This window comes from Aythya ferina (genome assembly GCF_964211825.1).
Source record: "Aythya ferina genome assembly, chromosome: 9".
NCBI lineage: Eukaryota > Metazoa > Chordata > Aves > Anseriformes > Anatidae > Aythya > Aythya ferina.
This window is the reverse complement of record NC_140305.1, coordinates 4,794,566-4,821,059: the sequence shown is the minus strand read 5'-3', so window position 1 is coordinate 4,821,059 and position 26,494 is coordinate 4,794,566. Positions and strand designations below refer to the sequence as shown.

The 26,494-nt window shown below is 46.7% G+C and overlaps 1 protein-coding gene across 1 annotated transcript in view; it reads right to left on the bottom strand.

The window, feature by feature from the left end:
• PID1 (phosphotyrosine interaction domain containing 1) overlaps positions 1 to 11,793 on the bottom strand; it is an 82,981-nt gene extending 71,188 nt beyond the window's left edge. Inside the window, exon 1 of the mRNA XM_084529627.1 lies at positions 11,679 to 11,793. Coding sequence (XP_084385753.1) covers positions 11,679 to 11,708 — 30 coding nt within the window. The 5' untranslated portion in view covers positions 11,709 to 11,793. The remainder of the gene's footprint in view (positions 1 to 11,678) is intronic.
• Positions 11,794 to 26,494: the final 14,701 nt, after the last annotated feature.

The window sequence follows — 26,494 nt, the reverse complement described above, 5'->3', positions numbered from 1 at the left end:
GCTCCGCTAGCTGGATAGCACTGACAAAAGAATTCATATCTATAACACAGCTATACTGCTGCCTGCTGACGCCTGCTAACTGGGGTGCTACAAAGATGCCAAGCTATTTTTCTGGAAACTATTATGCAGCCATAACCACTCCGCTGCCTATAGCTCTGGAGCACACTTGCAGTGATTAACAATGATCAGCTTCGTTATCTGGCTCTTCAAACTCCCAGCTCCCCTTCACTATCTGTATGGGAAGTCACGTATAACGCTGTAAGGCCTTGGACATTTTTGAAAGCAGATGTTTCAGTCTGATTTTGTTCAGGTATATGTTGAGTTATAAAACTCAGGAGGCCAGATCTAAAAACTTCCCAGAAAGCATTTTAAAATAAAAAATAAATTAATTAATTAAATTTTAAAAGCACTAGATAGCTTTTGGAATAATAAAGAAGAATATGACATCACTTTCCTATTGTGCTACATATGGATTTGAGAATAAGAAAATGTTGGAAATTATGTTTTTCCCAGGATAAGACAGACTGCTCTCTAATTTCAACTCTGTAAGGACAGCTGCTGGGTAAGAAACATTTTTTGTTGCTCCTGATAAATGCTGGGGAAAAAAAAATGGAGTAGGCATTTTAAACCCTTTGAAGAAACAAACATTAATTTTTTTTGCGAAAACATGAAAATAAGAAAAGGAATCAGAGAGACTGTATTCACAAACAAGAAATACGCTTTTCAACCAAAATCTTGAAAACATCTGTTGAAGCCAGGCCACAGCCCACGGACAGCTGGAGGCTGCAGCAGGGGGTGGCCGTGGGCACTGCAGGGGCACAGGTCGGTGGCCAAGAGCCTGGGATGCTCCCAACCTATGCCTGGGGACCCAGCATGGCACCCATGGGCCCCCTTCACACATTCTTTACCCTCACAAAGGGAAGGAGCCGTGTGACCACCAGGTTTATTAATGCTTCCCTAAATATTTTGCAAAGTGCTTTTCTCCTCCACCCCAAAGCAAGCGGGCTCCCAGCTCGCAGCGTGACACAGCCATTCCGGTTGGATACGTAACAGCCCCTTGTCCAAACAGCGAGGGCTCAGTCAAGAATGACCTCAGTAACAACACGTTCCAAACAGAGTAACACAGAAACGTTCAGTCTGGCTCGCTTAGACATTAAAGCTTTTCACAGTCACATATATCTGCTTAAAAATAAAGGAAAAAAAAAATCAGGTAAAATTCGGACACTCCCAAATACACATGAGGTTTCTTCAGAGCAAAAGAAACCCTGAGCAGCTCCACTGACATTAGCAATAGCACTTAGATTAATACCAACTTACCAAGATCAGAATTTGGACCAAAAGAGATCTGCATATAGATAGATGGGACCAAAGTTTATCCCCACGTGAACAAAGTGACATCTATTTAGACATTAATGGTGTCTGAAATGTCTGAAATTCTCTAGCTTGATATAACATCAGTGATTTAAATGCCAAACCACATTCACTTCATTTATCTTGGAAAGCTTCACATACATGTAAGAAAACCCTCAAAGCATAACACAGAAACTGAAGGTCAGCCTGTTGCTTTCAGAGAAGGCATAGCAAACTGCAGAACAAACCAGTTACGGACATTTCCACAGTTAATGCTGCTCACCGCACATGGATATTTTTCTAATGTCATGTAAGCAGCCACAAATAACTCCTGCTGTTGAGAAACAAAAATCCTAAATTGAAAAGACAACATAACAGCCCTCTGAAAATCATTTAACAATATTTGTGTTTCTCGTAGCCAGTCAGAACCAAGTCATGCCAGTGCAAGGTTTTGGCAGACAGGGCTCTGGGCTGTGACAGCCACAGCCCCCTCCGTTCCCCAGCTGCTGACAGCTCCCCACCAAGGGGACATCCTGCTGCCCCCACATCCAACAGCTCCACATCTCTATAGGGCACTTCACATTAGTCCAAAGCCTCTCTTGTTGATGTTTTGCTGACAAACATCCCTAGATACGTTCACCTACCCACACCCCACTGCCCCACTCCAACCTGCTGCAGCCCTGTCCTGGGCTCACAAAACCAGAGGAAGCCTGTCCGGCCATGGGGTGAAATCCCTCAGCTGCAGCAGTGGGATGGCTCTTTCCAGGAGAAGAGCTCTCTAACTCATTTCAGCTGTTGCTTGCAACTCACGACCTCTTCAGATATGACTCTCCTTAGTCAGATGAGCTCCACTGCTTGTGCCCAAAACTTGTCAGCATCTCAGTCATAAGAAGGATGTGGGAGAGTGACTTCAGGGAAGAAACAATTAAACAGTGACTAATTAAAACTTTAGTGAATACTGTCCTGAAGTGCCAGGGCTTCTCCTTGCCCTTGATTATGAAAGTAAGTTGTCTCAGTCCAAGGCTTGCTCTGTCCCCCAGGAAGGCTGACCTTCACCTCTCCAGACCCTGCAGTGAGCCCAGTATTTCTGATGGGGTTGTCTCCTGCACCAGGCTGCCCAGTCACCACTGGACAGATACCAGGAAATGGCTCAAACTCTGTCCTTGGCAGTAGATGAGGAAAATAAAAACCCCACGCCTCTGTCCTGGGGTTACTCCTTGGAAGTGTGCATCCCATGACCAAGCCAGAAGCTGTAGGACTCCGTAAGTGAGGCACAGGGAGCCATGTGTGACCTCAGAGCTACCAGAAAGAACAAACTGAAGACTGCCATGATGATCTGCAGTAAAAGGCAACAGCTGGACCACCTTGACCCCTGCAACCTTTAGAGATGTGCAAATCCTCCTTCTGCATGAACTCTTGATTTCAAAGGTACAAGATTAAAACGTGTAACATTTTTGAAAGGCAACATCCCAGCACCAAGCTTCTGGGCTCTTTAGTGACTCTAAACACAAAATCAAGCAAAACGCCCACTTTCTAGCTGGTCTGCTCCTGTGATTTTTCCAGTGAGTTTTACAGGGATTAAATTCTCTCCTTCCTAGGTTCACACTTACCTTCTTCCTCCACCCTGCCCAGTCTACATCAGCCAAACAGCAGAGAGACACATATTTTGGTGACTGCAGACACGGTCCTCTGTCAGCCATGGAATAAACACGTTTCTCCTTACAAAGTGATGGTGCTGCAAGGAAACAGTTGGATGCTGACATCCAGAAGAAACTCAAGGTACCAGCCAGAAGAAGCAGTGGCAGTGAGAGTGCAGGCTGAACACAAGACATGGCTGCACTTCAGGGAACACTGTTGGTGGGTTTGGTGCTCGCTTTGCAGCTCCTTTTTGCAGGAAACACCAAAGCTGTGTTCACTGTCAAGGTTTGCTCAAACACACAGTTTTTCAACAAAGGCTCAATGGCCCCTTTCAGCCAAACTGTTGAGAAGACCACTGTGAAATTTTCAGAATATCCTTCCTTCTGATTCTAACCCAAACAACAAAGCCCAGCTGTGAAAACTGAAGCCTGCACAGATCCACACTGCACAGCCTCCTCCTGGAAAGCACTGGGACAAGATTCAAGCCTCTACAATTTTTGTTGATTCAATGTTATAGTCAGGCACGGAATATTCCTGCGGACTATAAAAAACAAAAAACAAAACACTGAGGAAAAATAAAACACCTCACGTTAAAATTGATTTACTGTCATTCAACAGTGCTGGAACTGGCAACACGGAAAGCAACATGGACACTGTAGAGTATGCAAGCCTGGAAAGCATCACAGAAACAGCTCACTTTACACTCCACATGTACATCCAAGTGCTTCCGTGTTGGGGCTCACCTCTACCTTAAAATATCTACATATGAGAAATGTGCCAAATTGCCTGGTACCCCACAGTAATACTGCCTGTGTCCCCTCACACACAACCCCATGAAAACTTCACTCAGCCCACCATACATTTTGAAAGCCCTAATTGCCAAGCACCACACCACCAAAATCTGTTCTCCAGGCCTTGCTTTGACTCCTCCCTGACAGCCTTCTGAAGGATGAAAGAAATTCTCTGCCGCCTTCTGCCGACATGCTGAGTGGGGATGCAGGGAGGAGGTTTGTGCAGGCCTCAACCCCCAGGCAGCTCAGGGAGCTATGGGCAGGGCTTCCAAAAAGAACTTTCCTGGTCAAAAACTGGGAAAAAAAAAAAATCCAGATGGAAAAGCTAAAAATTGGAAAAAGATTCTATTTTTAAAAGTCTCAAATCGGGGAAAAAAAAAAAAAAAAAAAAAAAAAAAAAGAGAGAGAGAGATTAAAACCCTGTTTTTGAAGCCTTATGTTTTTGCTGTTTGTCTTGGTGTGCTCCAGCTCCGCACCAGAGTTGCAAGAACCAGCACACCCAGACACAACCCTCCTGGTGGCAGTCTTGTTTCCAGCAGAAGGCAACACTGGAAATTTGAGAAAAATGTCTCTTAACATAACACTAGAAACCAAATTCAGCATATTAATTTGGACTGGTCAGGTTTGATAAATAACAGTAGAATTTTTGTTTTTCTGTTTTTATCAGAGAGACTAGAGGGAGTGATTTTCCCCCCAAGGAAAACCCCTGTTTTCAGGTCAGTATCATCATCAGCTCAGAAAGCGAGCATTAAACCTGACAGCAGGAAAGCTCATCTCCAGCTACAGGAAAGCCACCAATAGAGTAAGATATGCTATGCAGAGCCTCGACCTGCAGCCACACAGAGAGGAAAGGTTGCATCTGCCCACACCTTTTGTCTCTCAGCACCACAGCCCACTCTCAGGAAGGAGTTCCACAGTGTGGAGAAATGTTTGTTTTAAATGAGGCCATACAAGCTTTCTGGATCCATGTAACAGCACGGTAGGTGGGATTGCTGCCCTGCCCTGAAGCCCAGACAGAAGGTCAGTACAGACCCCAGTGGAGCTTGGACTAGCTCCCATTGCAAGATCTTTAGGGCAGCTACTCCCCCGGTAGGACCAGACTTCTGAACACCACTTCTCTACAGGCGCTGAATGAGTGGTCATGTTTTCAGAAGAGCTCAGTCCACCAGGTAAAAAGGTCTCTGGAAAAGCCTGGCCCCAAATGGAGGCTCTGAATATTTGGAAACTTACTCCAGGGTCATTCTGAACGCTTGACACGAAACGTATGGAATATCCATCTCTGAAACCCAGAGGGAGCCTGGAGCGGGAAGAAAGAAGCGGCCACAAATCTGAGCTCCAGGACATTTAATTAACTTTCTATCTGTTCACAGTGTTCCTGGCAATTCCCATCAAATATATCTGGAGAAAATATTTTCACATGAGCAGACGTTTGAAAACCATCTGGAATGGCACAGATCCAGTGCCATGAAGGGGCACAGCACAAGATTGCCAGTGACTTTGGTGCCACGGCTCTGAGATACCTGCGCTCACAGCTCAGGTCAGTCCTCAGGAAGCCCATCAGGGATCCGGGTCACACACAGGGCTGTTAAGGCTGCCTGGAAGCAGGGTCAGCCATTAACCAGCAAGAGCGGAGTGGGACAGCCAAAGAAGGCCTGGGGCCTATCCCAGACCTCGCTTGAGGCCCTTGGCATGGGGGTGAAGGAGGCCTGTGAGGGAACAAAGGCAGCAAACAGTGGGAATGGCAAAATTTTTAAGCTTCTGAATTTGCACTGGGACTGTTGTCAACAATAATTGGTTCATCAGGAAAGGAGCTACCATTTAAACACAGCCAGTGAAAACAGGCATGGAGATTCTTCAAAACAACCAACACTTAGAAGCCGATGCTGAACTGCTAAAATAGGGGTCACTGTAACAAAATCAACTTAATCCCTCTGAGACTGTACAATTTTGTTGGAGTGCTATCATTAAAATAGATATCAAGTATCAGAATAACACAACTTTAAAAAAAAAAAAAAAAAAAAAAAAGATTCCCCCAAAGACTTTATGCATCAAGATTTGTATTTGCTACTCCGCATTTTCATGAAAGGTCACATTAGGTCTTTTCACAGACACTTTACCCACACAATCACCCACATTTAAAATCTTTGCTCAAAAATTTTTATGCACTTAATCAAGAAGAGCCCGGCAGACTAATGCTGCTGTCATCTGCAACTTTCCAGCTATTATTTGAAGTGCAAGTAAGTTCAATTATTATACATGAAAGCATTGCAGAAAAGAAAGCAAGTATCAAACATCGCTTGAAGGGACTTTTCAGTTCCACATCCACAAGCACCCAGGCCAGGCTCTCATCCTGCTTGTGCAGCACGCCGGATGGCAAGCAGAACCACAACCCAGGCACAAAGCCCCTGCAGCCAGAGGCTCTGCTGCCCAGCTGAAGGCCTGCCCGCTGCACACACGACCACCCATAGAAGGTGATGGCAATGCTGCTATGGACTGTACTACTGGCTGCCATCAGGGAACAAAAAAAAACAAAACAAAACAAAACAAAACAAAAAAAAAAGCAGGCAGGTAAAATCCTGAACTATTTAAACTGAATGCTTTGGGCTTTGACCGACTTTCCTCAAGGAAATCATTGCTTATTTTTTTTAATTATTTATTTTTATTTTTCTTGGTCATCAAACAGGCTGTCAGCTTCATAAACTGAAACTGGTAGTACACTATAAACGAACCCCTAAGATCACTTCCCAGAGGGCTTTCCACAAAACAAGTCACTGATTTTGATTTTCTTTCAGTCATAGAATGCTTCCCAAAATTAGCATTTTTCCAGAGCCATTCATTTTCTACAAAGAATAAATAACGTAAAAAAAGGCTCTGCCTAGGCTAAGTGGTGCCAGATGAGCTTGGTGCAATTCACTGAGTTTTGTTTGAAAGATCTCTGACTGCTGCAAAGTCGTAGTAGCAAACTGGCATAAAAACTTTGATGCCTTGAAAAATATCCTGTAGCTATATAATGCCAAAACACTGTGCTGTGAGACGTCCCGGACGTTTGCATCCACGTGACTTCAGCTTAAATTTCAAATACTTTTCACTTTTTCCTTCTGACATAATATTTAATAAAACCAGAGTTCAGTAGTAGTATCACTCCCGCTATACATGTCTTGCAGCAGTTTCTGTCTAGACAGCTGTTTGTATGCTTTACACTTGCAATCTGTTTGTGTTGGTTTTAAGGAGGAGTTATTCCATATGCTGTTAAAAATTTGAAGAACACTGCTTCAACTGACTGCACAGCGCATTTTCAGTAGACGTGCATCGGAACACCACAAATATAATATCAAGATGAGAAGCTGATTTGAAAGCACCGGCAGCACCACATTACATCTCACAGATACAAACGTTGCCATAAAACCAGTGGCAGAGACACACACATCATGACCCAATTACCTTGAAGCCATCACATGTGCCACTTTGCTCAAAGCTGGTTTTTCTTCAGGGAACAGTTTCCATATTGCTTACACAGGAAAGGTGTTTGATGTTTACCCTAGGTGGTAGGGGATATTTTCTGAATACTGGAAAGCCCTGTGCAGCGTACTGCACGGGTGTGGGGACTCTGCCTGCTTTCCAGTAGCGTGGGGCAGAAATCAAGGGACTGATTAGCCAGAGGCGACCACTTGCCCAAGAAATAACATCCAAAAGGCAGAGATGCAACATGGAATGACGGCAGCAGGCACCACCACTTCTCAAAGGCCACCAGTGGTACCACGCACAGGACAAAAGCAAGAGCTATTTCCACAATGAGAGCTCGGCACAGCTCTGCACAGGGACGCTCGAGGTTACAGCACCGCCGCATCCCCTACTCCTGAAGGAAATGTATTTGGACACAGCGATCCTCTGCCCACACGTGCTAGGAGAAGCAGGAAGACTTATAAACAGGGCTTACGGACAGCCTGAACTCGGAAACTATGCACCCTCAGGGATTTATTATCTAGAAACAATGTCTGGCATCAAGCTTCCAGGAAAATTTAGGTTTCAAAGCAAATACCAGTCATCTCACAGAGAGGCAAATGGAACTGCATTAAGACCTTGGTTGTTTTCAAAAACCACTTCAGAGCCCTCACGGGAGCAACACTGTGGCCAGCAGCTCTGAAATCCCAGCTGCGACCCTCACGTCCCAAACCAGACGCAGAGGGTACATTTGGAATTAATTTTAAATATGGATTTCAGAAGAGTTTTGGCTTTATTTCAACCAGTGCCATCACAGCAAACATCAAGCCAAAAATCAGGCAGCACTGCCTGTGACTACCAACAAACTCTGCCACAAATGGCGTGATCAGACCCATGCACAGAGGGCACAGGGCGCCCACAACTGGAGCCCAGTGATCACAACCAGCGGACCAGTGCTTATATATGTGCTGCACCTCCCAGCGAGGACTCCAACAGAGGCAGGGCACGCAGAAGTCCTCTGCTTTCACCAGCATTTAGTTGAACACAAACGAGAAGTGCTGCCACAAAAATTAGAACAGAAAAAGTTTTCAAAAGAGACACAAAGATCATCCCTTTTACACTGAGCATGAAAAATGCTAATGCCTGTATTACCTGTAAAATCACAGCCTTCTTACATACCACACCAGAGTGGCTGGTCCCTATGGTATACTCAAGCAGTGTCCTAGCCCTGCAGTGTCCCAGCCCTGCAGTGTCCCACATAAGTAACAGTCCCACTGACTTTAGGGAAAATGCACGCGGCCGAGATATTGCTATAGGTAAAAGAATGGCGGAAGGGGAAGAAACAAAGAAGAAAAAGTGGTATTGCATTTTCAATGAAATTCCAGAAACCTAGATATTTACGTTTCTCTTGCTTATTCTTCTACTCCATTTAATTCCATTGGGAACTACACTGGGAGTCTGCTGGGATTTTTGTACATGCACAGCCAAGGCCAAAAACTTCAGCACAAACTGTGAAACTTGACAGGACTGAGCACATTTGGAACAACAGCAGCTTTTACGTGAACAGCCAAAGAGCAGGAACATGCAGCCCTGTTGCACACCAGGTGCGACTAAGGAAAGGAGACCCACAAGCAATAGACAACCACTGCACCCTTCCCAGAAGGAGGCAGGTGTCTGCACGCTGCCACGAGTGTGCCCTTCTCAGCTAACCACACACCGCTGTCCTCAGCAAGGAGGGCAGGGCTGACCCAGGACAGCAGGCAGCCACTTCCAAAGTCGGCTCACAGTCTCTTACTAAACCAGGCCAAAAGAAATATGCAGAAAGATGAAAATATTTTCACTGCCGTTTTACTTAGCACAGAGCTACAGCACGGACTAATAACAGACCTGCACTTTGGCACAGCTGGAAACTGACGCAAGATGCATCTGAGTCACAATGACACCACATACAACTCACGAAAGCCCAGCTCCATGCTCTCTGCACCCATACATCAGCTTGAAGGAGAGCCTACAAAAGACAGAGCTGGAACCTGCCATATACATCCCCCAAACACTGCTGCATCTTGGCATGACTGGCACATAACTGCAGAACATGTCAACAGAGACCACAGGACATCATCGACTCTACCCAGTGCCCCAGTAGCCAAAGCCTCCCCTGCTGCAGCCCAAACCCCATGCCCAGCACCCTCCCACCCACGCCACGGGGAAACACCAGGGACGAGGTGGGGCCCCCCTCGCGGTACCCTGGTGGCACCGAGATTTGTTTCACAGCAGCTGGGTGGCAGGAGACAGGGAGCCTGGGGACAAGGAGAAGGACACAGGACACCTGAAACTGGATTAAGATGTTGACATGGAAAGAAGGGGAAAAAGACACGTATTTATTGCTTTGCACAGGCTCCCTGTGGGAGGGCCAGGCAGCGCTGCCAGCAGCTCTGGCCAGGCTGGTGATGCACAACGTGTGGTGGTTCTTGGAGACAAACACAGAGATCAGGCTACTTAGAAATGACCATGTCTCAATTTTATTTTTATTTTTTAATAAAGTTGGGAATATTAGATAATCTATTGCCAACGCAACTCTGGCTTGTGTGTGTACACCTTAGAATCCAACTTTTAATTAGGTGATTGCATCCCAGTGACTCAGAGCAGCCTTCCTCCTTGGTGGTGCTCACTGCACTCATTTTGCCTGTTGTTCACTATGTTTTTATTTAACCTCATGTGAACACAGAACTATTAATGGCTTCTTGAGTTTTTTTCAAAGCTCTCCTCTTCTCATTCCAGTAACTAGCACAAGTCAAAATGTCATTTAATTTGGGAGGTTTGGATCCCTCTGGCTTGTTTTTGACAGCACCTACAGCTCTTAATACGCTTCCCCAGCAATTCCCAGTAGCAAGAACCACAGTTACAGACTCAGCATCTTGGGAGACTCAGGATGCCCGGAGTCTCCAGCTAGAGGCAACCAACATTACATTGCACAAGATCAGTGACCACTGCTGAGTGGTTCGGGGCTCCTGGCTGCCTCCCACAAGCACAGCCTCCCCTACACCTCAATCCCACTGCAACAGGTAAGTGAGGTGCGCGTCCCCCCCTCAGGCAGCCCAGGTTCCCGGCAGCATGTGGTCTTCCCCATGCGCTCCAAGGGAGAGATGCCTGCATGGGCATGGGATGCGATAACTTCATCCCTGCGGGCTGTCGCAGACTGCAGCGGGACGCACGCGCCCGAGGAAGCTGAGTAAGGTTACACTCACAACTTTCCTCTGCACAGCATAAGCACTTGATTCTAATTAGCCTTTCACGTGCTCCTAGGCAGCATCACCCACTTGTTACATTAGTATCTTAGCTTTAAACCGAAATCCAAGAACGGGACACATCCATACCACCCAGACCTGCACTCCACTGCTAAGCTCAGCCTTCCCCTTCTCCTCCCCTCCCTCCGCTGCTCTTTGTGCCAAGTGCTGGGTGCAGCCTCAGGTCCTTCCCCCACAGCATCCCGGGGGCACATGCCCTGCCAGGGGCACGGTCCCACTGGAGTGCAGGTGGAAGAGGTGCCCCAGCCTCGGCACCGGGCCCAGGATCACCATAACACAGGTGGTCTCGCTGCTTGCCTTCGGTACCCACAGGTTTCTGGCTCATGCAGAGGAAACAAACAAATAATAATGCGTTTACATAATAATATTACATAAGGTTCATAATATTTACACCGTAAGAATTTACACAATAATATTTGTCCTGGAACCCACAAACTATTGTTCCAACCAACTACAAACCAAGCTCCTGGTCCTAGAGCAAGGCATGCCTATTGGAGAAAAATAACTGTTCCTGTTCCTGGCTGGGGGGATTCACGCTCAAAGATCTGCTCTGCGTGGCTTTAGTATCAACTCAACCCAAACCTCTGAATTTTCTGCTTGATGGTATCAAAGCAAACTCTCAATTTCAATTGCAAAAGCCACAAAAACCTTTAATTGGCAGCCAGCTAAGCCAGACCGCCGGTTCTTGCTTAAAATGCCCGCTCCTCTCTCAGCAGACACTTGCTCTGGAAACTAACGAAGTCGACACAGCGGAGCTACAAAGTGAGTTGGATTTCTTCTCGCCGCCTGCCTGTCTCAGATTTCACCCTGATTTTATTTACATGCAAATCTGCATAAAAGCATACATTAAAGAAAAAAAAAAAAAAACGCAGAGAAGCGGGGCCAGCACCCTGCCGAGCGGGGCCGGAGCTCCCCGACCCTTCGGGACCCGCACCCTCGGCGGTGCCACCCGGCCCCGGGGCACCCCGCTCCCCCGGGACCCCGCTGCAGCCCCGGGGCCGCGCTCCCCGCGCCCCAGCCCCTCGGACCCGCAGCGGGCACCGGGCGCGGGGCAGCCCCGCCGCACCCCCCTGCCCCGTTCCCAGCCTCTCCGGGCCGGGGGCGAAGTTGCAGCCGAGAGTCCCGGGGATGCTCCGCCGGCCCCGCCGCCTACCTGCAGGCGCTCCGTGGCCGGCTGCCACATGGTGCCGCGGCGGCGGGAGGCGCTGCCGAGCGCGCTGGGTCCGGGCGGGCGCGCACAGCTCCGCTCGGCTCCGCTCCGCTCCCCGCTCCCCGCTCCCCTCCGCTCCGCTCCGCGCCCCGCTCCGCCCCGCTCCGCCCACGGCCCGCCCCCGGGCGGAGCGGCACCGGCAGCAGGAGCAGCAGCGGCGGCGGCGGCAGGGGCACGGTGCAAGGGGTGGCCCCCGGTGGGTGCCCCCGGAGCGCGTCGCAGGGTCGCGGCCAGGCTGTGAGCGAGGCTTCCGTCAACGCGGACCTCGAAATTGCTTCTGGAAACGCGCCGCCGGCATGGCCCTTACCGGGGACGGGCTAGTGAAGGACATTCGAGGCTTGTGGCTTGGCTAACTGATGAAGCAGAGGGGCTGGGCCCATGCCCTCCCCCGGAGGGGAGCGACTCACCCCACGGGGTGCTGCCCTGCTCACCCACAAGCTGACAGGGTGGCCCCGTGTGTCCCCGTCACCCTCTCATTTCTTCCAGCTGATGCCAAGGAGGCATTTCCTAAAAGCCCCACCCTTTTCCAAGCAAACTTTGATGCTGCCCCTCTCCTAACAGTGTATCTACCTGCCACCACTGCCTGTAGCAGCTGGGAGCACGTACAAACCCTAACCCTAACCCTAACCCTAACCCTAACCCTAACCCTAACCCTAACCCTAACCCTAACCCTAACCCTTCTGTCAGCAGCACCTCACAAAGCAGGTTTGGGATCCACAGCTAGCAGGAAGGGGCCAGCTGTATGGCAGGAGGTTCCTTCGTTCTTCGTTGACATGACTTTTGTACAAACCAAAACCACCGAGGGAAACCTCCGCACGTTCTGTGAAATGGGTGGCATGCTATTGCAACAGAAAAGCACAAACACTCACTTCATTCCCAAAAGTACGGGAAAGTGGAGAAAATGCCCACTGTACGCTTCAGCCTGTGTGTTACACAAGAGGAAGGCAGGAATATGCTTTTAGGTAGGGTGGGGCAGCTTGGCTGCAGGTTCCTGAAATCAGGCTGGCTGCTTTCTGACATCAAAGCACCGTGCGAGCTCCCGGAGCCTCCCCAGGCACTGTCCCTCACAGCAGCAGCGAGGCAGCCGCAGAGCTGCTCTGTGATGGGGCCTGCAGCTTCCAGCAGCACTCGGCTGCCCTACAGGTTCCTGTTGTCCCAGGAGATTCAGCCCCTTGAGACATGCTCCTCCTGTCCCCAGCACGAGCGCAGCGTCCCCTCCTGTCCTGAGGCTCCCCACCACACCTCTGCAGGAAACTCATTTTTCGGCTAGACTGGTAAGGGACCAGAGAGGGCCGAGTTCAGGAAATGATCAATTAAGCTCGGGTGATTTCATGTCACAGTCTCACCAAGATGAAGTCATTTTTACCTAGACTTTCTAATATTTTAATCCGAGCACCGTTTTTTATTGGGTATCTGAGCTGTTCTGCATTAGGGAAGTTCCGTCCCCAGCCAGTCAGAAATCTTTTGCTTTTGCTTAAATAAATAGTGTGAATTAATATTTCCAGGATGTGCCATGTTCCAGAATGTGCTCGTAAGAAGATACAGATATTTTTTCTATTAATTTTCCTTCCCCTGTGCCAAATTCTGGGATTTCTCTTCTTGTAATGAGTTAATATGAAGATAATTCTTTCCAAAGACTGCAAAGCATTGCCCAGGTTAGGCCCACGTCACTAGGGTCATGAGGCAGAACTACTGAAGCCAGGGGTGCTCTCCCATTTCAAAAGGGAGTATTTGATGGAATAAGCCAATTTCAGTTTTATTCACAAAGCAAATTTGAAGCTTCTCCAGTGACTCCAGGTATTTTCTCTCTCAATGGCTCTGTCTTCCCTTTGGGGCCATCTCATACACTAACTAATATAAGGTGTGTATAGCAACGTGGCTCCTCTGCTTTCAAAAACAAAACCAATCTTTTTTTTTTTTCCTTTTTTTTTTTTTTTCTGTAGACATTGCCTTTTTAATTACCTAAAATTGTCTGATTGCCAACCCCAATGTATAATTGGACTTAACAAGCTCCATTAGCATTAGGGGCACTACAGTTTCACACTGAAACATCTCACTAGAAAAGTCATCCTGTTACTTAAATGCTGCTTCCCCAAATATTGTGCAGACTTTGCAACTCCAGTTTTCAAGATCCTCATTTTGATTGTGCAAGTTTATCAAGTGTACACATGAGTCATTAAATGCATCTTTTTTTTCTTTTCAGAATTCAGTTTACCTTGTTTTTGCTGTTGCAGAGTAAGAGTTTGCCTAATTGATGACTTTAATGTCCTGTAAAGAGCTGTAATTAACAATGTCCTTCCAAAATCTAAATTCACTCTTAAACATGTTGTCAACTCACTGCAAGCCAACATAGCATCCTTGCATAGATGAAGTACATTGAGTACATTGTATGAGTGATATCTTTCTGAAAAAACGTTTTGTGCCTAAGCAACCCAAAATACAGTATCCAAGTAATGGAGACTTTAGTGTTTTGTGTTTGTTTGTTTTGTTTTGTTTTGTTTTTGACAGCTTTATCATACTTCAACATACAAATTAACAATAAATGTATTTTTAAGTAGAACTTCATCGTTCACAGAAGGCAAAGCTAGATCGTATGGAATTAACTCTGCTTTCTGTCTAACTGATACAAAGAGGACAGAGTGAAGAACCAAGTCAGAGATTTCCAGTTCCATTGGTGCCACGTGTACTTGGAGGCTCAGCATGGCAGAGCGGTGGTGCCGGTGCTGCTCAGGGAAGATGCAGCCAGGCTGGGCCTCCAGCGCTGCGTCTGGCCGTGCGACGCAGGCAAGCTGCCAACATCAGCAGCCTGGGTTCTGAGGGGACTCATTCACCTGCTGGCTTCAGTAGCTCCTGAGAGGCAACTTAAATTACAGCAACTTCTAAATGGCAGATACCCGTCCTTTAATAGGTACAGCCACATCTATAGATCTGGCTCTGTATTCCCTACCCAGGAGATATAGGATGGCTGCTGTTAAAGTCACAGCAATTGAACAGCAAGATTATTTCTTTCAAATACTGACAAAATGCAGAGCACATATCTCCATTGCCTTTCAGCATTGTGCTTTGGTAAATTGAAAGAAAAAATTATTGACATACTTGCTTACTGTATAATCCCACCCGTGCAGCACCATCTATTTAGGTAGTCGTCTTTATTCTGATTACTTAGGTGCTTTGGGATGACTGCAGATGCGGCAGTGCAGCTCCACCAGTAGTGGTTCAGCTGAGGCCGCTTCTGCTCGTGGTGCATCTGGCTGATTATCCTCTTCACAAATATTTTTAAATGGCACTGGGAGATCCTCTAAACCTGAAGCAACAGGGTGTTAATGATTTGTGAAATTGAGGCAGTGATAAGTATCCCAGAGAAGGGAGATAATTCAGTTTTGGAGATGGCATATTCTGCAGCCCCTCTGTGCCAGGCTTGCCGGGTGCAATGAAGTCCTGATTTCCAACGTGCCTGAGAAGCACTTGCTGGGGTTACCGTGGTAACCACGTACTTTTTGTCAGCCATGCTGGTGCCAAAAATGTTCATGTCCCCAGTGGCATCTTCAGCTGGAACTGTCCCACTGCCTTCCTGGAGCACCAAACAGCTTCTCCTCCTCTGCCCACAACAAAAAGATGAGGTGTCACCAGCGCCACAAACAAGGCACCAAAACCAAGGCAGGCCAACAACTGCAGACAGCAGTTCACCACAAATGGCTTGCATGGCTTTACAAGACCAAATCCATAGATCTGGGCAGTGGTGGAGCAGCCAGGGAAGGGCAAGAGCCTGCCAGGAGCTTAGCCAGCTCCTCCTGGCTCCACACGCTGCGGCCTAGCACCGTCCGTCAGGAAGCACCAGGGAGCCCAAGCCTCCCAAATCTGGGCTATTCAGAAAAGGAGGTAAGACCACAGCAGAGAGTGATTTTGGCAGGCTCTGGTCTACAGCAGTGGTGACAGGAAAGGCTGAGCCACAGGACATGGGGTCATGGGCAGGAGCCCAGCGGGACCCGCACGGAGGAGAGGGGACAGTGAGGATGGGAAACGGGAAAAGCAGAGGCCCAGAGCCTGAGGGAGCCAGAACACAGAGCATTTCAGGGATGGTGACCACATGTGGGGTGACACAGGAAGGACGAGGCAGAAGGGACAGAAGTCCTCATCTCCAGGGAACACTCCCACCACAGCACCAGTGACACAGCTGTTCGCCAGACACTGCCATGCGGGGACAAAGACGTTCCCAGAGTGCCTCTAGCAGCCAATTTTGCCTTAACAAACACAAAGAATATCAAGTTCAGTTTGTAATGTAATCTTGTAAGCAGCAGAAAATAACACACAATTTGGGGTTTGACACATGCCAGACATTTCTGTCTTCATTCTCTTCTAGGACCAGAAGAATTTGAAACAAAACCTTTAAAGACCCCCATCAGCTCCATGCACCCTAGATTTTACTGGTTTTATTTGTGAATTACTTCTGATGATTATTAAATACTTATTTGTCTATGTTATATTCCCTCCAGAAACACATTCAGAGATCACAATCACCCCACATCACTTTTACACCAGGCTAAGTCCATGACTTGCTTACAGCTCCTGTTCATGACTCTTCTGTGAGTTGCACAGGTGAGACACCATGAACTTAATGTGAAATACTTCTGATTTATAGCAACATAAACAAGGGAAGAATCATGTGTATATAGAGAAGCTGTTTTTAGGGAAAGTACTAGAGACAGTGAAATTACAAAATGAATGAATGAAGAGTCATAGGTGATAAATAATGAGACAATTTTATAGGTACTGGATATCCCCTCAGAATAAGAAAATTTACTAAGGAAAGAGACTTTTGACCATCTATGGTTAAAATTGTTTGCAGTACAACACTGCAGCAAGAAAACGGTTTGCAATGTCATTTAGATTTCGCAATTGCCAACCACTTCCTTCTCAGTCCATGGGCACTGCACAGATTATTGGGAAGATTTCAGACACATGCTGCTGGGCTGATGTGAATTGATTCACTGACAAATACCTATGGAGGTAGTAAATATAGATTTGCAAAGCATTCAGAGAAGCCCAAGAACCAACTCTTGTGGATGGTAATTTAATGGGGCTTAAGTCCCTTCTAAGTTTTTGGGAACCAGAGTGAATGAGTCAATGCTGAAGGTACAAGGCTGATGCCATCAACATTTCACACATGATTTTACCAAGTTTTGCAACTCATAAATGCACTCTACAAATATGTATACCTTTTCAGCCCTAGAAGAGGCAAAAATACGTAACAGAAAATTGACAAATCTCAAAAGTCCTTCACTTAGCTCCTGCTTAAATTTCAACGTGAGCAGTCCCTAGCACAGCAGTGCAGCTGGGCTCATGTTTTGCCTCAGCACCATCTGGGAACTTGGTCCAAGCTAAAAGCAAGAGATCAGTTAAGCAGACCGGTGTGGGGCTGGGTGGCTCCATCCCACAAACTGCCATCGGCATGCAGGCAGGGCAGTTATTGCACAGGTAACATATCTACTTGTAACATAATTTGTTTATCCATTATGAGATGGGATTTGTATTTTCCTTTCAAAAATGTATTAAACATTGTCTTTTTAAAGAGATTTAGGAGTTGTGTGCCTCTTTGGTGTGTAACAAATACATCCCCATGCTGAGGGAAGGGATTTGCCAACTATTGCTGCAGAATGTTACACAGAAAATTGCACTCATAAATCACCCCTGACACTGAGGTTTGAAGAACAGGGATGTAAATCAGAGGCAATATACAAATGAAAAAGAGAGATACAATGAATTCTCAGAAATCTCAGTTGCTTCTGAATGAAGAGTGCATTTAACTGTTAATTTGAAGTCAGATATTTCTCTGTCTGCAATTTCTGCCCTTCTTAAGAGGTACTGCCAGATGGAAAAAGAGAAATAATAATAATAATAAAAAAAACCTGTTTATACAAAATCAGGGCTTCTTGAAAAACAATTGAAAAAACATGGGTAGTGCCAGCCCTGCTGCCAGGGTATGGTAGTTGTTTTGTTGGGAGATGTTTTTTTTCTGCAGACAGGAGTCCCCTAAAGTGGAGCAAAATTAGAAAATATTAACCAGTTTGTACAGATGTTTTGTAGTGCGTTGCATGAAACTTTAAAATGTCATTAAAGCCTCACCATATTTACCATTCAATAGCCTATTCCAAGTGAACTCTTTCAAAATTCAGCAGTGTGTATCACCAAGTAAATCACAACTGTGAGACATTTTGATTTAAACCTAGCATGTCTGTCATTACTGCTAACTTACTACCCTATTTTAAATATCACGTGTATTAAAACAGAGTAAACTCTTCAAAGTTTATGAGGAATTAAGGGACCTCCCTGGAATTGTAAGATGATCTGTCTGTGGAAATGAAGTGGGTGAAAGACAGAGGAAAACTGATAAACTCCACACCTAATTCAATGCTCTAAAAGTCTTCTCCAGGCTTTGTCATTACCACACATGGAATAACACAGGGTAAGGGGAAAGGAAGAAGCAGCTTTTTGGGTACTGGGGATTTTAAAAAGCTGGTCATCAGCTGCGATATGTAGAACAATAACAATTTCAAATTCATGGCAGGATGACATAATAGGCACGTGTGAAAGCAGATCCTTTCTTAAATACATGAGGTTTTTGCCAGTTTTGTTTTGACAGACCTGTTCTATCAACAGGTCTGTCAAAACAAAAAAACAAAAGGAAAACAACCAAAATACATGTTCAAATTAAAATAACAGGAGGAATTGGCATTACATACAGATCATAAATAAGGCATTATGGATAGCACATCTTCGGTACAAAATCCTTGAAAGAAATTATTCTGCATCGTGACAGTTATTGCCTGGTTGCCTTCTTCACATGACAGATGCAACATAGTGAGTCAAACAATTACAGGCTGCTCTGTAGAATATCAATGCCATATAGCAGGATCTACAAACACCATGTTTTCAGCAAGTTAACACTGATCTGAGATCCCTGAGATCCCAAGTGTTGCACTGTCCTCATGTGCCCCCAATTTCCATTCCGTGCAGCCATCCAAGAGCACCAAGGCTCTGTCCTCCCCTGGGCCACACAGGAAAGTTCCCTCACCAAGTGAAAGACCCCACACACCTCCATAGCAGAAAGTTGCATTTCCCAGTGTACGTGTCTTCTGAATGACTTCTGGAAGCGACCTGCTACTCTTCCTACTGCCTGGTGACAGGCTTGCAAAGCACAGGCATAGTGATAAAACCACGGAGAAGTTTCTAGACCCATTGGAAAGATCTCCTCTAGGAGCAAGAGGAGCAGCCCAAAATTGCACCTTCAAACTAAATATACAGAGTGGACTGAGACTCAAGTCAAAACCAGTCCTTTCATGTGTCACAGGAAGCAGTCAGGCCTATGACAGGCAGGAAAAATCAGCATTTGCAGACAATAAGCTGTACATGCCTGTCAACACTATGCTGAAGCATGGGCGGGCAGCCAGCAGGCAGCCAGAGCAGCCAGCTCGAGCAATGAGCAGAATCGCTCCGGCTTCTCTCTGCTGGCCCACCTGCCTCACTCCTCCTTGGACAGGGACGGGAAGGCCAAGCCAGTGCCACCCACCACATCCCCCAGAACTCCTGTGGCAGGGAGTCAGTCTAGGCTGAGCAGCTCAGGAAGGAAACCCTCACACAAAACCCAGGGGGACAGAGCAGCTGCCAAGCGCCTGCCAGCCCCCTGCCTCCACAGCCACCCAGCGCCTCCTCCCACCTGGTTAGCCACGTCACCACAGTTTCGTGGGTTGACTTTAAAGGTCTATTTTGACAGTGGGTACATGGCCAAATTACCCAAGGGAAGAAAAAAAAGAATCCCTCCATGCTGGTTAGAAAATAATTTCCAAAGTAGCAGCTGCGTGGCCCTAAGCAGGATGCCCTTGTGGTGCCTCACAGCCCTGTAGTGCAGAGGCAGCAGAGGCTGTGGAAATTGCCTGTCACTCCCGTGCAGGGATGCAATTAAAAGGTCTGTCAGCAACCCTACATTCTGGTTTTGATTTAGCTACATTAGTCTTATCCCTCAAAAGAATATCACTGGCTCGCTAGAATAGGGCTATCAGTGGATAAAACTGAGGGCCACCTTCCCACCCCTGCTCCTTAGGGACTGCGAGGGATAAAGCTTACCCCTCTGTAAGCCTAGACACGAGCAGCAAGGTCACTGCTCTCTTCTGACCTGCAAGCAGCTTTGCTGCAATGTACCAGAGGGGAGATTTGGTACGGGCTCTCCTCCTTTTACAGCCCCTGCAGCGGTGCCAGGGTATTCTGATCAAATGCAGACACAGCTTTATGCTTTCCTACAGCCGTTCTTACACCAAGGAAGAAAGCAGGTATAGGTGGATATTTAGATTTGTGTCTAGTTTGAGTTGTGATTTATATTAAAAAATGGAAAGTGATTCTGAACTGGAACATATCATATGTGCTCTTTACCCCAACACAGTGTAAGAAATAAGCTAACTTTAGGACATTGAATGGTCTGTATCCATGAGCCATTGTTTTTTCCAAAGAAAAGCCAAAGCCAAACTTCTGGAAAGTGGCTGGGGTAAATGAAGCTTTATTGTGTAGGAAATTGGCCTCATGGTCCTGATATTCATTACCTAAGTATTTTCTTGAAGCTAGTAGTGGTCACATTTTCAGATGCAAGATGTATGAGCTGAGATTCTACATCTTGGTTTCATAGGCTTGAGGGCATAAGATATAATTTCCAGAAAGATATTGCAAGTGAGTATACTATTATATTTCAATTCTTTTAATACAAGAATGGACGCTAAGCCATCATATGGGACAACTATTTTTAAATAGCCTTCCTGATGGTATTTTAACAAATTGTGGATTGCCCAAAGGCAGATACACTAAGCAAAGACCATAAAAGAGTTGGCAGTAAAGGTTTGTCATAAATATTGCTTCCACATTCAACAGGGCATTGATCATATTTTTTTCAACCTGACTGAGATATTTTTTGTTAGATTTTACACAGATTCATAAATTTTACAGGTACTAAACCACAATGTAAGTGGTTAGATAAAGGGGAAGTTTGGTGAAACTTTATTTTAGAATCATGGACACACAAATTGACTTTCATGAAAAGATCTCAGAACATTTGAGACATGCATAGAAGGCAAATTTAATTACATGCAGTTTGAATTTATAAAAAATTACTAACCTGTGAATTTAAGGGCTGTGCTAATAGTTGTAGATCCATGGTAAGAACCCAGGAATCTCCTGTGGTTTCCACCCACTCCAGAACAATGCTCACAAGGCCACTTCTGCATCTGCAAGAGCTTTCGCTCAATCCATGGAAGTGTTCCAAGCCACCAGCCTGAGGAGCAAAGCTGTGCTGCTTCTTTTCCTGTGGACACATTTACAAGTCAAAGCCATAAGGTCTGTCCGTTAACAGAACCATCTTGTGCTGATATTTTGGCATAAATGTATTCTACCTCTGTTGTAGACACTTATCTTTCCAAGCAATCTTGACTTCATGATTTTAAGTCAAACACTGCAAAGGGGCAGAAATGCAACTATGCCAAAACACTGAGTGTTTGAAACAAGGAACAACAGAAAGCCATGGCTTGAGAACAAAATGGGGCATTCACAAAGGCTACAGACCACTAAATCTATTCATGTTTCATTTAGGTGTTAAATTGTATAGCCCTGGTCAAGCAGTGTCACTCTGAGATACTAACTGCCTGATGCAACGCTCAAGAATGGCACGCTAGAAGATACAGCACAAGCAAAGGGAAAAAGCACAGGATGATGAGGCAATGATCATCCCTCAAGCCACTAGGGGGAGAGGAGGTAAGAACTAAATCTTCTGCTGACAAACTAAGTGTGATTGCAGTTACTATGTGCCAAAGTCATCTAAGTTGCATTCGGTGATTTTCTGGTTCCACAACAGCTATGCACATTTTTGGTGATATGTGCAACTTGTTTCTGGCTCTTCGGCTCAGGTTCCAACCAGATTTACTTCAGATTAGCTCAAATCCATCTAAGTCAATAAAAAGCTGAGGTAAAGATCAGAACAGTCACACTCTAATTTCTTTGGGCATTGATGGGCTGACATCCATGTATCATCCCATGCACAAGGACATTACCTTGCTCATCTGGAAACAAGAATGGACTCCAAAGCTTCAGACACTACAAATTCAGATTACTGTTCATGTATGTACTGTTCCCAGGAGGTGGAAGAGAAGTCACAGCTGGCTTCTTAACAGATTTCTGTTCTGCTGCAGGGAGCTAACCCTAAAGTGAAGAAGACCAGTCTACAGGAAAAGAAGCTAAACAAAAATCTAAACCAAAGAGCATCTCCTTGAGAAGACACCATTGTCTCCAGACTGACAAACAGGATCACTTTGGGTCTGTGGGACTCTAGCAAAAAGTCTGGGGTCAGTGAGCTAGAGCAGATTGTTTCCCTTAGACTCTTCCTGGCCTGTTATTGAAGCAAGCACAGCAGACCAGCTTATTTTCCTAAATGATTAACTTTGTGCCTTTTCTGCTCAGCACATCAGATAAAGAAGTTTATTCAGTTAGCTTATTTATTTACATTCCTTTGCCAAAGATCTCACCAAACAAAGCCTATCTGATGATTTATTCTTTGCTAAAGGGGAAGCTTATTTACAATAATCATCTTATCATAAACTTCTTAAAAAGAGGATTCAGAAATGGAATTCATAATAACTGAGAAAGCTGACTTTTCCAGAGAGGTCATTTTTGTTATCCATTTTGCACTGCAGAAGGAATGAAGCCAACTGAGCCCAGATGGGGTTTGATGTGGCATAACCACTTTGAAGTTTTGTTTGTTTTCACTGGTTGACCCACTCCCCATCAGAAAGAATCACCTTCACCTAATTGGAGTGCTTCCAAATTATGAGGGGCTAGGAAATGATATAACAGATTCAGAAGCTGGATCCCACAGAAGCTGCTCTGCAGCACAGAAATTGCACTAGTGGGATCACCTCCAGTGCAAGCAGAAAGCGGAGAGCCAGGAAGTACAAAGACAGCTTATGCGTGAGCCCTCACCAGTGACCGCCACATTACTGTGGGAGCTGAGAGCACAGCGCTCAGCCCATCTTCATGACAATCTCCAGCTATTTGAGGCAGCACCAGAATTCAGATTGCTCTGACTCTGGCCTTAGGCCAGTCCCATTTCCCTGATAAGATGCTTAAAATGGCCATAAAGGTGACTCAGACTCAAATTTACTTCATGCCATCCCTTCTGACCCTGCATGGCCCCATAGTGTTGGCAGATATGCAGCCAAGGTTTCCAGGAACAGAAGACAAACTTGTGAAGAGGAGAAAAAGGCAGGTCAAAGCCCAGTTCTGCTCCGTATCTCTCATCTGGCACCTACTAAGTGCTTTGCCCTTCTCTCACTGCTCACCAGCTTGTACAGAGCGTTTCACAGGAGTATTAGGCTCCAAGAGATAAAGCACATTTTAAACAAACAAACAATTCCCCCCACACTTTTTGTTGCAAAATAGAAGGTGACTGAAAGCCATAACCCAGCACATCGCTTTCACAGTAGCCCACAGGTCTGACGAGTCTTTAGGTGCATACTGGACTGCCCTGAGGCTCCCATTTCTTATGTTAGGAATGTGTATGAACTCATTAGCTCTTCTTAATAACACACTCTTTTATTTTAATTATACATAACAAGGAATAGCCTGAGAGACCAACCCCTTCCCTGAGTCAAATTGTGTTGTTTTTTTTTGGCTTCCCCTGTCCAAGCAGGAAGAAAAGGCCAATGGGAGGCTGATGGGAGGCTTCTGCTCCCCCACCAAGGCCAGGACCATGAGAGCAGAGCACCTACAAATGGCAGGCGTCAGCCCAGCCAGCACCACATAGCATGTGGAGCTTGGAAACATGGTGGCAGTGAAGGCAGAAGAGGCTCCCACAGCCAGCGGTGCTCACACAGAAATGGGACTGGAGGCACCCGGCGGGAGGCTGGGCTGGATTTGCTCTGCTGGAGGGAAGGGGCACAGCGCTACCTACTGCATGCAGCACACGGAGCTGCTCTACCGGAGCTCAGAGGCTGAGGGCAAAATGGGAATGGAACCAGGGAAATTTGGGGTACAGAAGGATTTAGCCATGTGAAGGGGCAAAGTAGTTCCCTGTAGTAGTAACTCCAGCCAGACAAGTGAGGAGGCGCTGCTTTATTCCTCTCAGCCATCCACACACATAATTACATTCAGAGGTGTTGAATTTATTCCCCATCAAGTGTCTGTTGCTATAAAGGAGAAACTACACATCCTGAGGAACGTCGTATCTGCTCAGGTGCTTCTCAGCAAAGGCCCGCTGGAGGAACGCCGTTTCCAGAAACGAAGCCAAGATGGGATGAAAACATCAGTGCCGCGACTGAAGTTTCACCTCGTGAGGCTTCACCCTTCCCAGCCCTCCTGCAGGGCCAGGCCGGCCGGCTGGCTTTGGCTGGAGGCCTTCCCCAGCCCGGGCTGGCACAGCCTCCTCCCCTCGCCCGCTTCCCCAGCACGGCAGGAGCCCGGAGCCGGCCGGGCCCCCTCCCGAGCTTCCCGCGGAGCTCACAGCAGCGCCTCTGCTGCCGCCTGCCCGGCCCGCACTGACACTGCACGCCCGGACCGGCCCTTCGGGCGGCGGGGCGAGGGGAGGCGAGGCGAGGCGAGGCGGGCGCCCCCGGGGTGCTGCCACCCCGCGGTGCCGCCATCCCGGGGGTGTCGCTCCCGGCCGCCCGACGGGCCGCAGCCCGCCCCGCCGGGCAGCCCTGGCTCCCTCCCAGATGCGCGCTGCCCTCTGTGTCAGCTCTCGCTCTGGCTTGGAAGATGAAGTTTGTTAGAGCCCGTGGAAGATGGAGGTCCGGCCTCTTCCGAGCAACTGAAAACCAGTCCCCGAGGGGCCAAGGGTTCTCCTCTAGCCACGGTCACCCAAGGGGCTGGCTGCACATCACCTTTGGAGACCACACAGGAGGAAAATTTGTGTGTTTTTAGTCAATGTGTTTTCTAGCTCTTGTGCTCAGTTGTTCTCTTTGGGCCTTGAAGTTAGCCCAACCACAAGAACAGGGACGCTGTCTTCAACATTTTGGGTTGACTCCATCCAGAGTCTACGTAAATCACGACATTTTCCTGTTAGCACACGTGTCACAACTCTGAGCCCTAGCTGCAAGTTTCACAGGAGATATCACAGAATCACAGGATTGTAGGGGTTGGAAGTGACCTCCAGAGGCCATCGGGTCCAACCCCCCTGCCAAAGCAGGTTCCCTAGAGCAGGCTGCCCAGGTAGGCATCCAGGTGAGCCTTGAACATCTCCAGAGAAGGAGACCCCACAATGTCCCTGGGCAGTCTGTCCCAGTGCCCCATCCCCCTCACCGTGAAGAAGTTCTTTCACATGTTGGTGCGGAGCTTCCTGTGATCCATTTTTTGGCCATTGCCCCTTGTCCTGTCCCCACAAATCACTGAAAAGAGGTTGGCTAAATCCCTCTGTCTCCCACACTTAAGATATTTGTAAATATTGATAAGATCCCCTCTCGGTCTTCTTTTCTCAAGGCTGAACAGACCCAGGTCACTCAGCCTTTCAGGTCCTCATAGGGAAGCTGCTCCAGGCCCCGTATCATCTTTGTGGCCCTCCACTGGAGTCTTTCCAGGAGATCCCTGTCTTTTTTGTGCCAGGGAGACCAGAACTGGACACAGTTTTCCAGATGCACAATGAGTTGTCCGCACTGCTGGGGAGGAACAGTTAGGGATGTTCTCCTATTCCCAGAGGGAGAAGGAAGAAAAAGGGGGCAAACTCAGGGAGCACACAAGTGCTGAAGGTCAATGACAAGCCCTGAGACTTGTCCCCAACTACAGGAGATCTGTAGGCCATTAGCCCATTGCCAGGGGAAAGAGCACATAAAACCAGCCCTTTTCTGCATCTGGATGATTTGCGGAGGAGGAGGGAGTGTGGTATATTAATAGCAGGTGGTATTTGCTGTACAGGTATATTTGTTCTCTGTAGTTTAGAAATAGGGTGTGGAATAGCCAATGTCCTTTGTCACATTCACGTCTATCCCCAGAAAGACATGGTGTAGCTTACAGGCTATAACCAACTTGTTCTAGCAGCTTCAGAGCTGGGATGAAGTACCTCAGGACAGCTTTGTGTCCCTCAGGTCTAAGGTCTAAGCTCCATCTGGCAGGTAGTGCATTGCCTCACAAATGTCTGAGAAGTGCACTGATACATGCACATAACATGCCATCAGAGTTCAATAAAATAAATTGGAAGGAGGAAAAGTAACTTTCAAAGGACAATTCACAGGAACCACAGGATGATTTACAGAAGCCAGAGGCTCCAAGCTGACAGGAAAATAGCTCCTCACAAATTACTTATCTTTCAGGTCAGTCACTTGAGAGAAATACAGAATGGTCAAGAATCCCTACCAAGACATGATTTATATGCAGAAGGGCTACTGCTCATTGCAACATCTCTCTTGTAAAATATGGACCATGAATATGTATGTTCCTTAGAACAACCAAGTTCCTTGTTTACATACTTTGCATAGATTTGTAGTTCTTCTTCAAAGATAAATCATTTATTCTGCCACTAAAAGGACCAAAAACTCTGAAGAATGAGTATTTCTTTTCTACCAGATTAGCAAATAAATTATAACTCAAATGTATTTGCCTGTTCCACAAGAGATATGAAAAATGGCATAGGGTATAGCTTCTGACAGTGTTATTCTGGCAGGAGTTCTTAAAGCATTTCTGGAAGTCACTTGGAAGTCACCATAATAAAAAAGTTTTCATACCTGGAATAAAAAAGAATT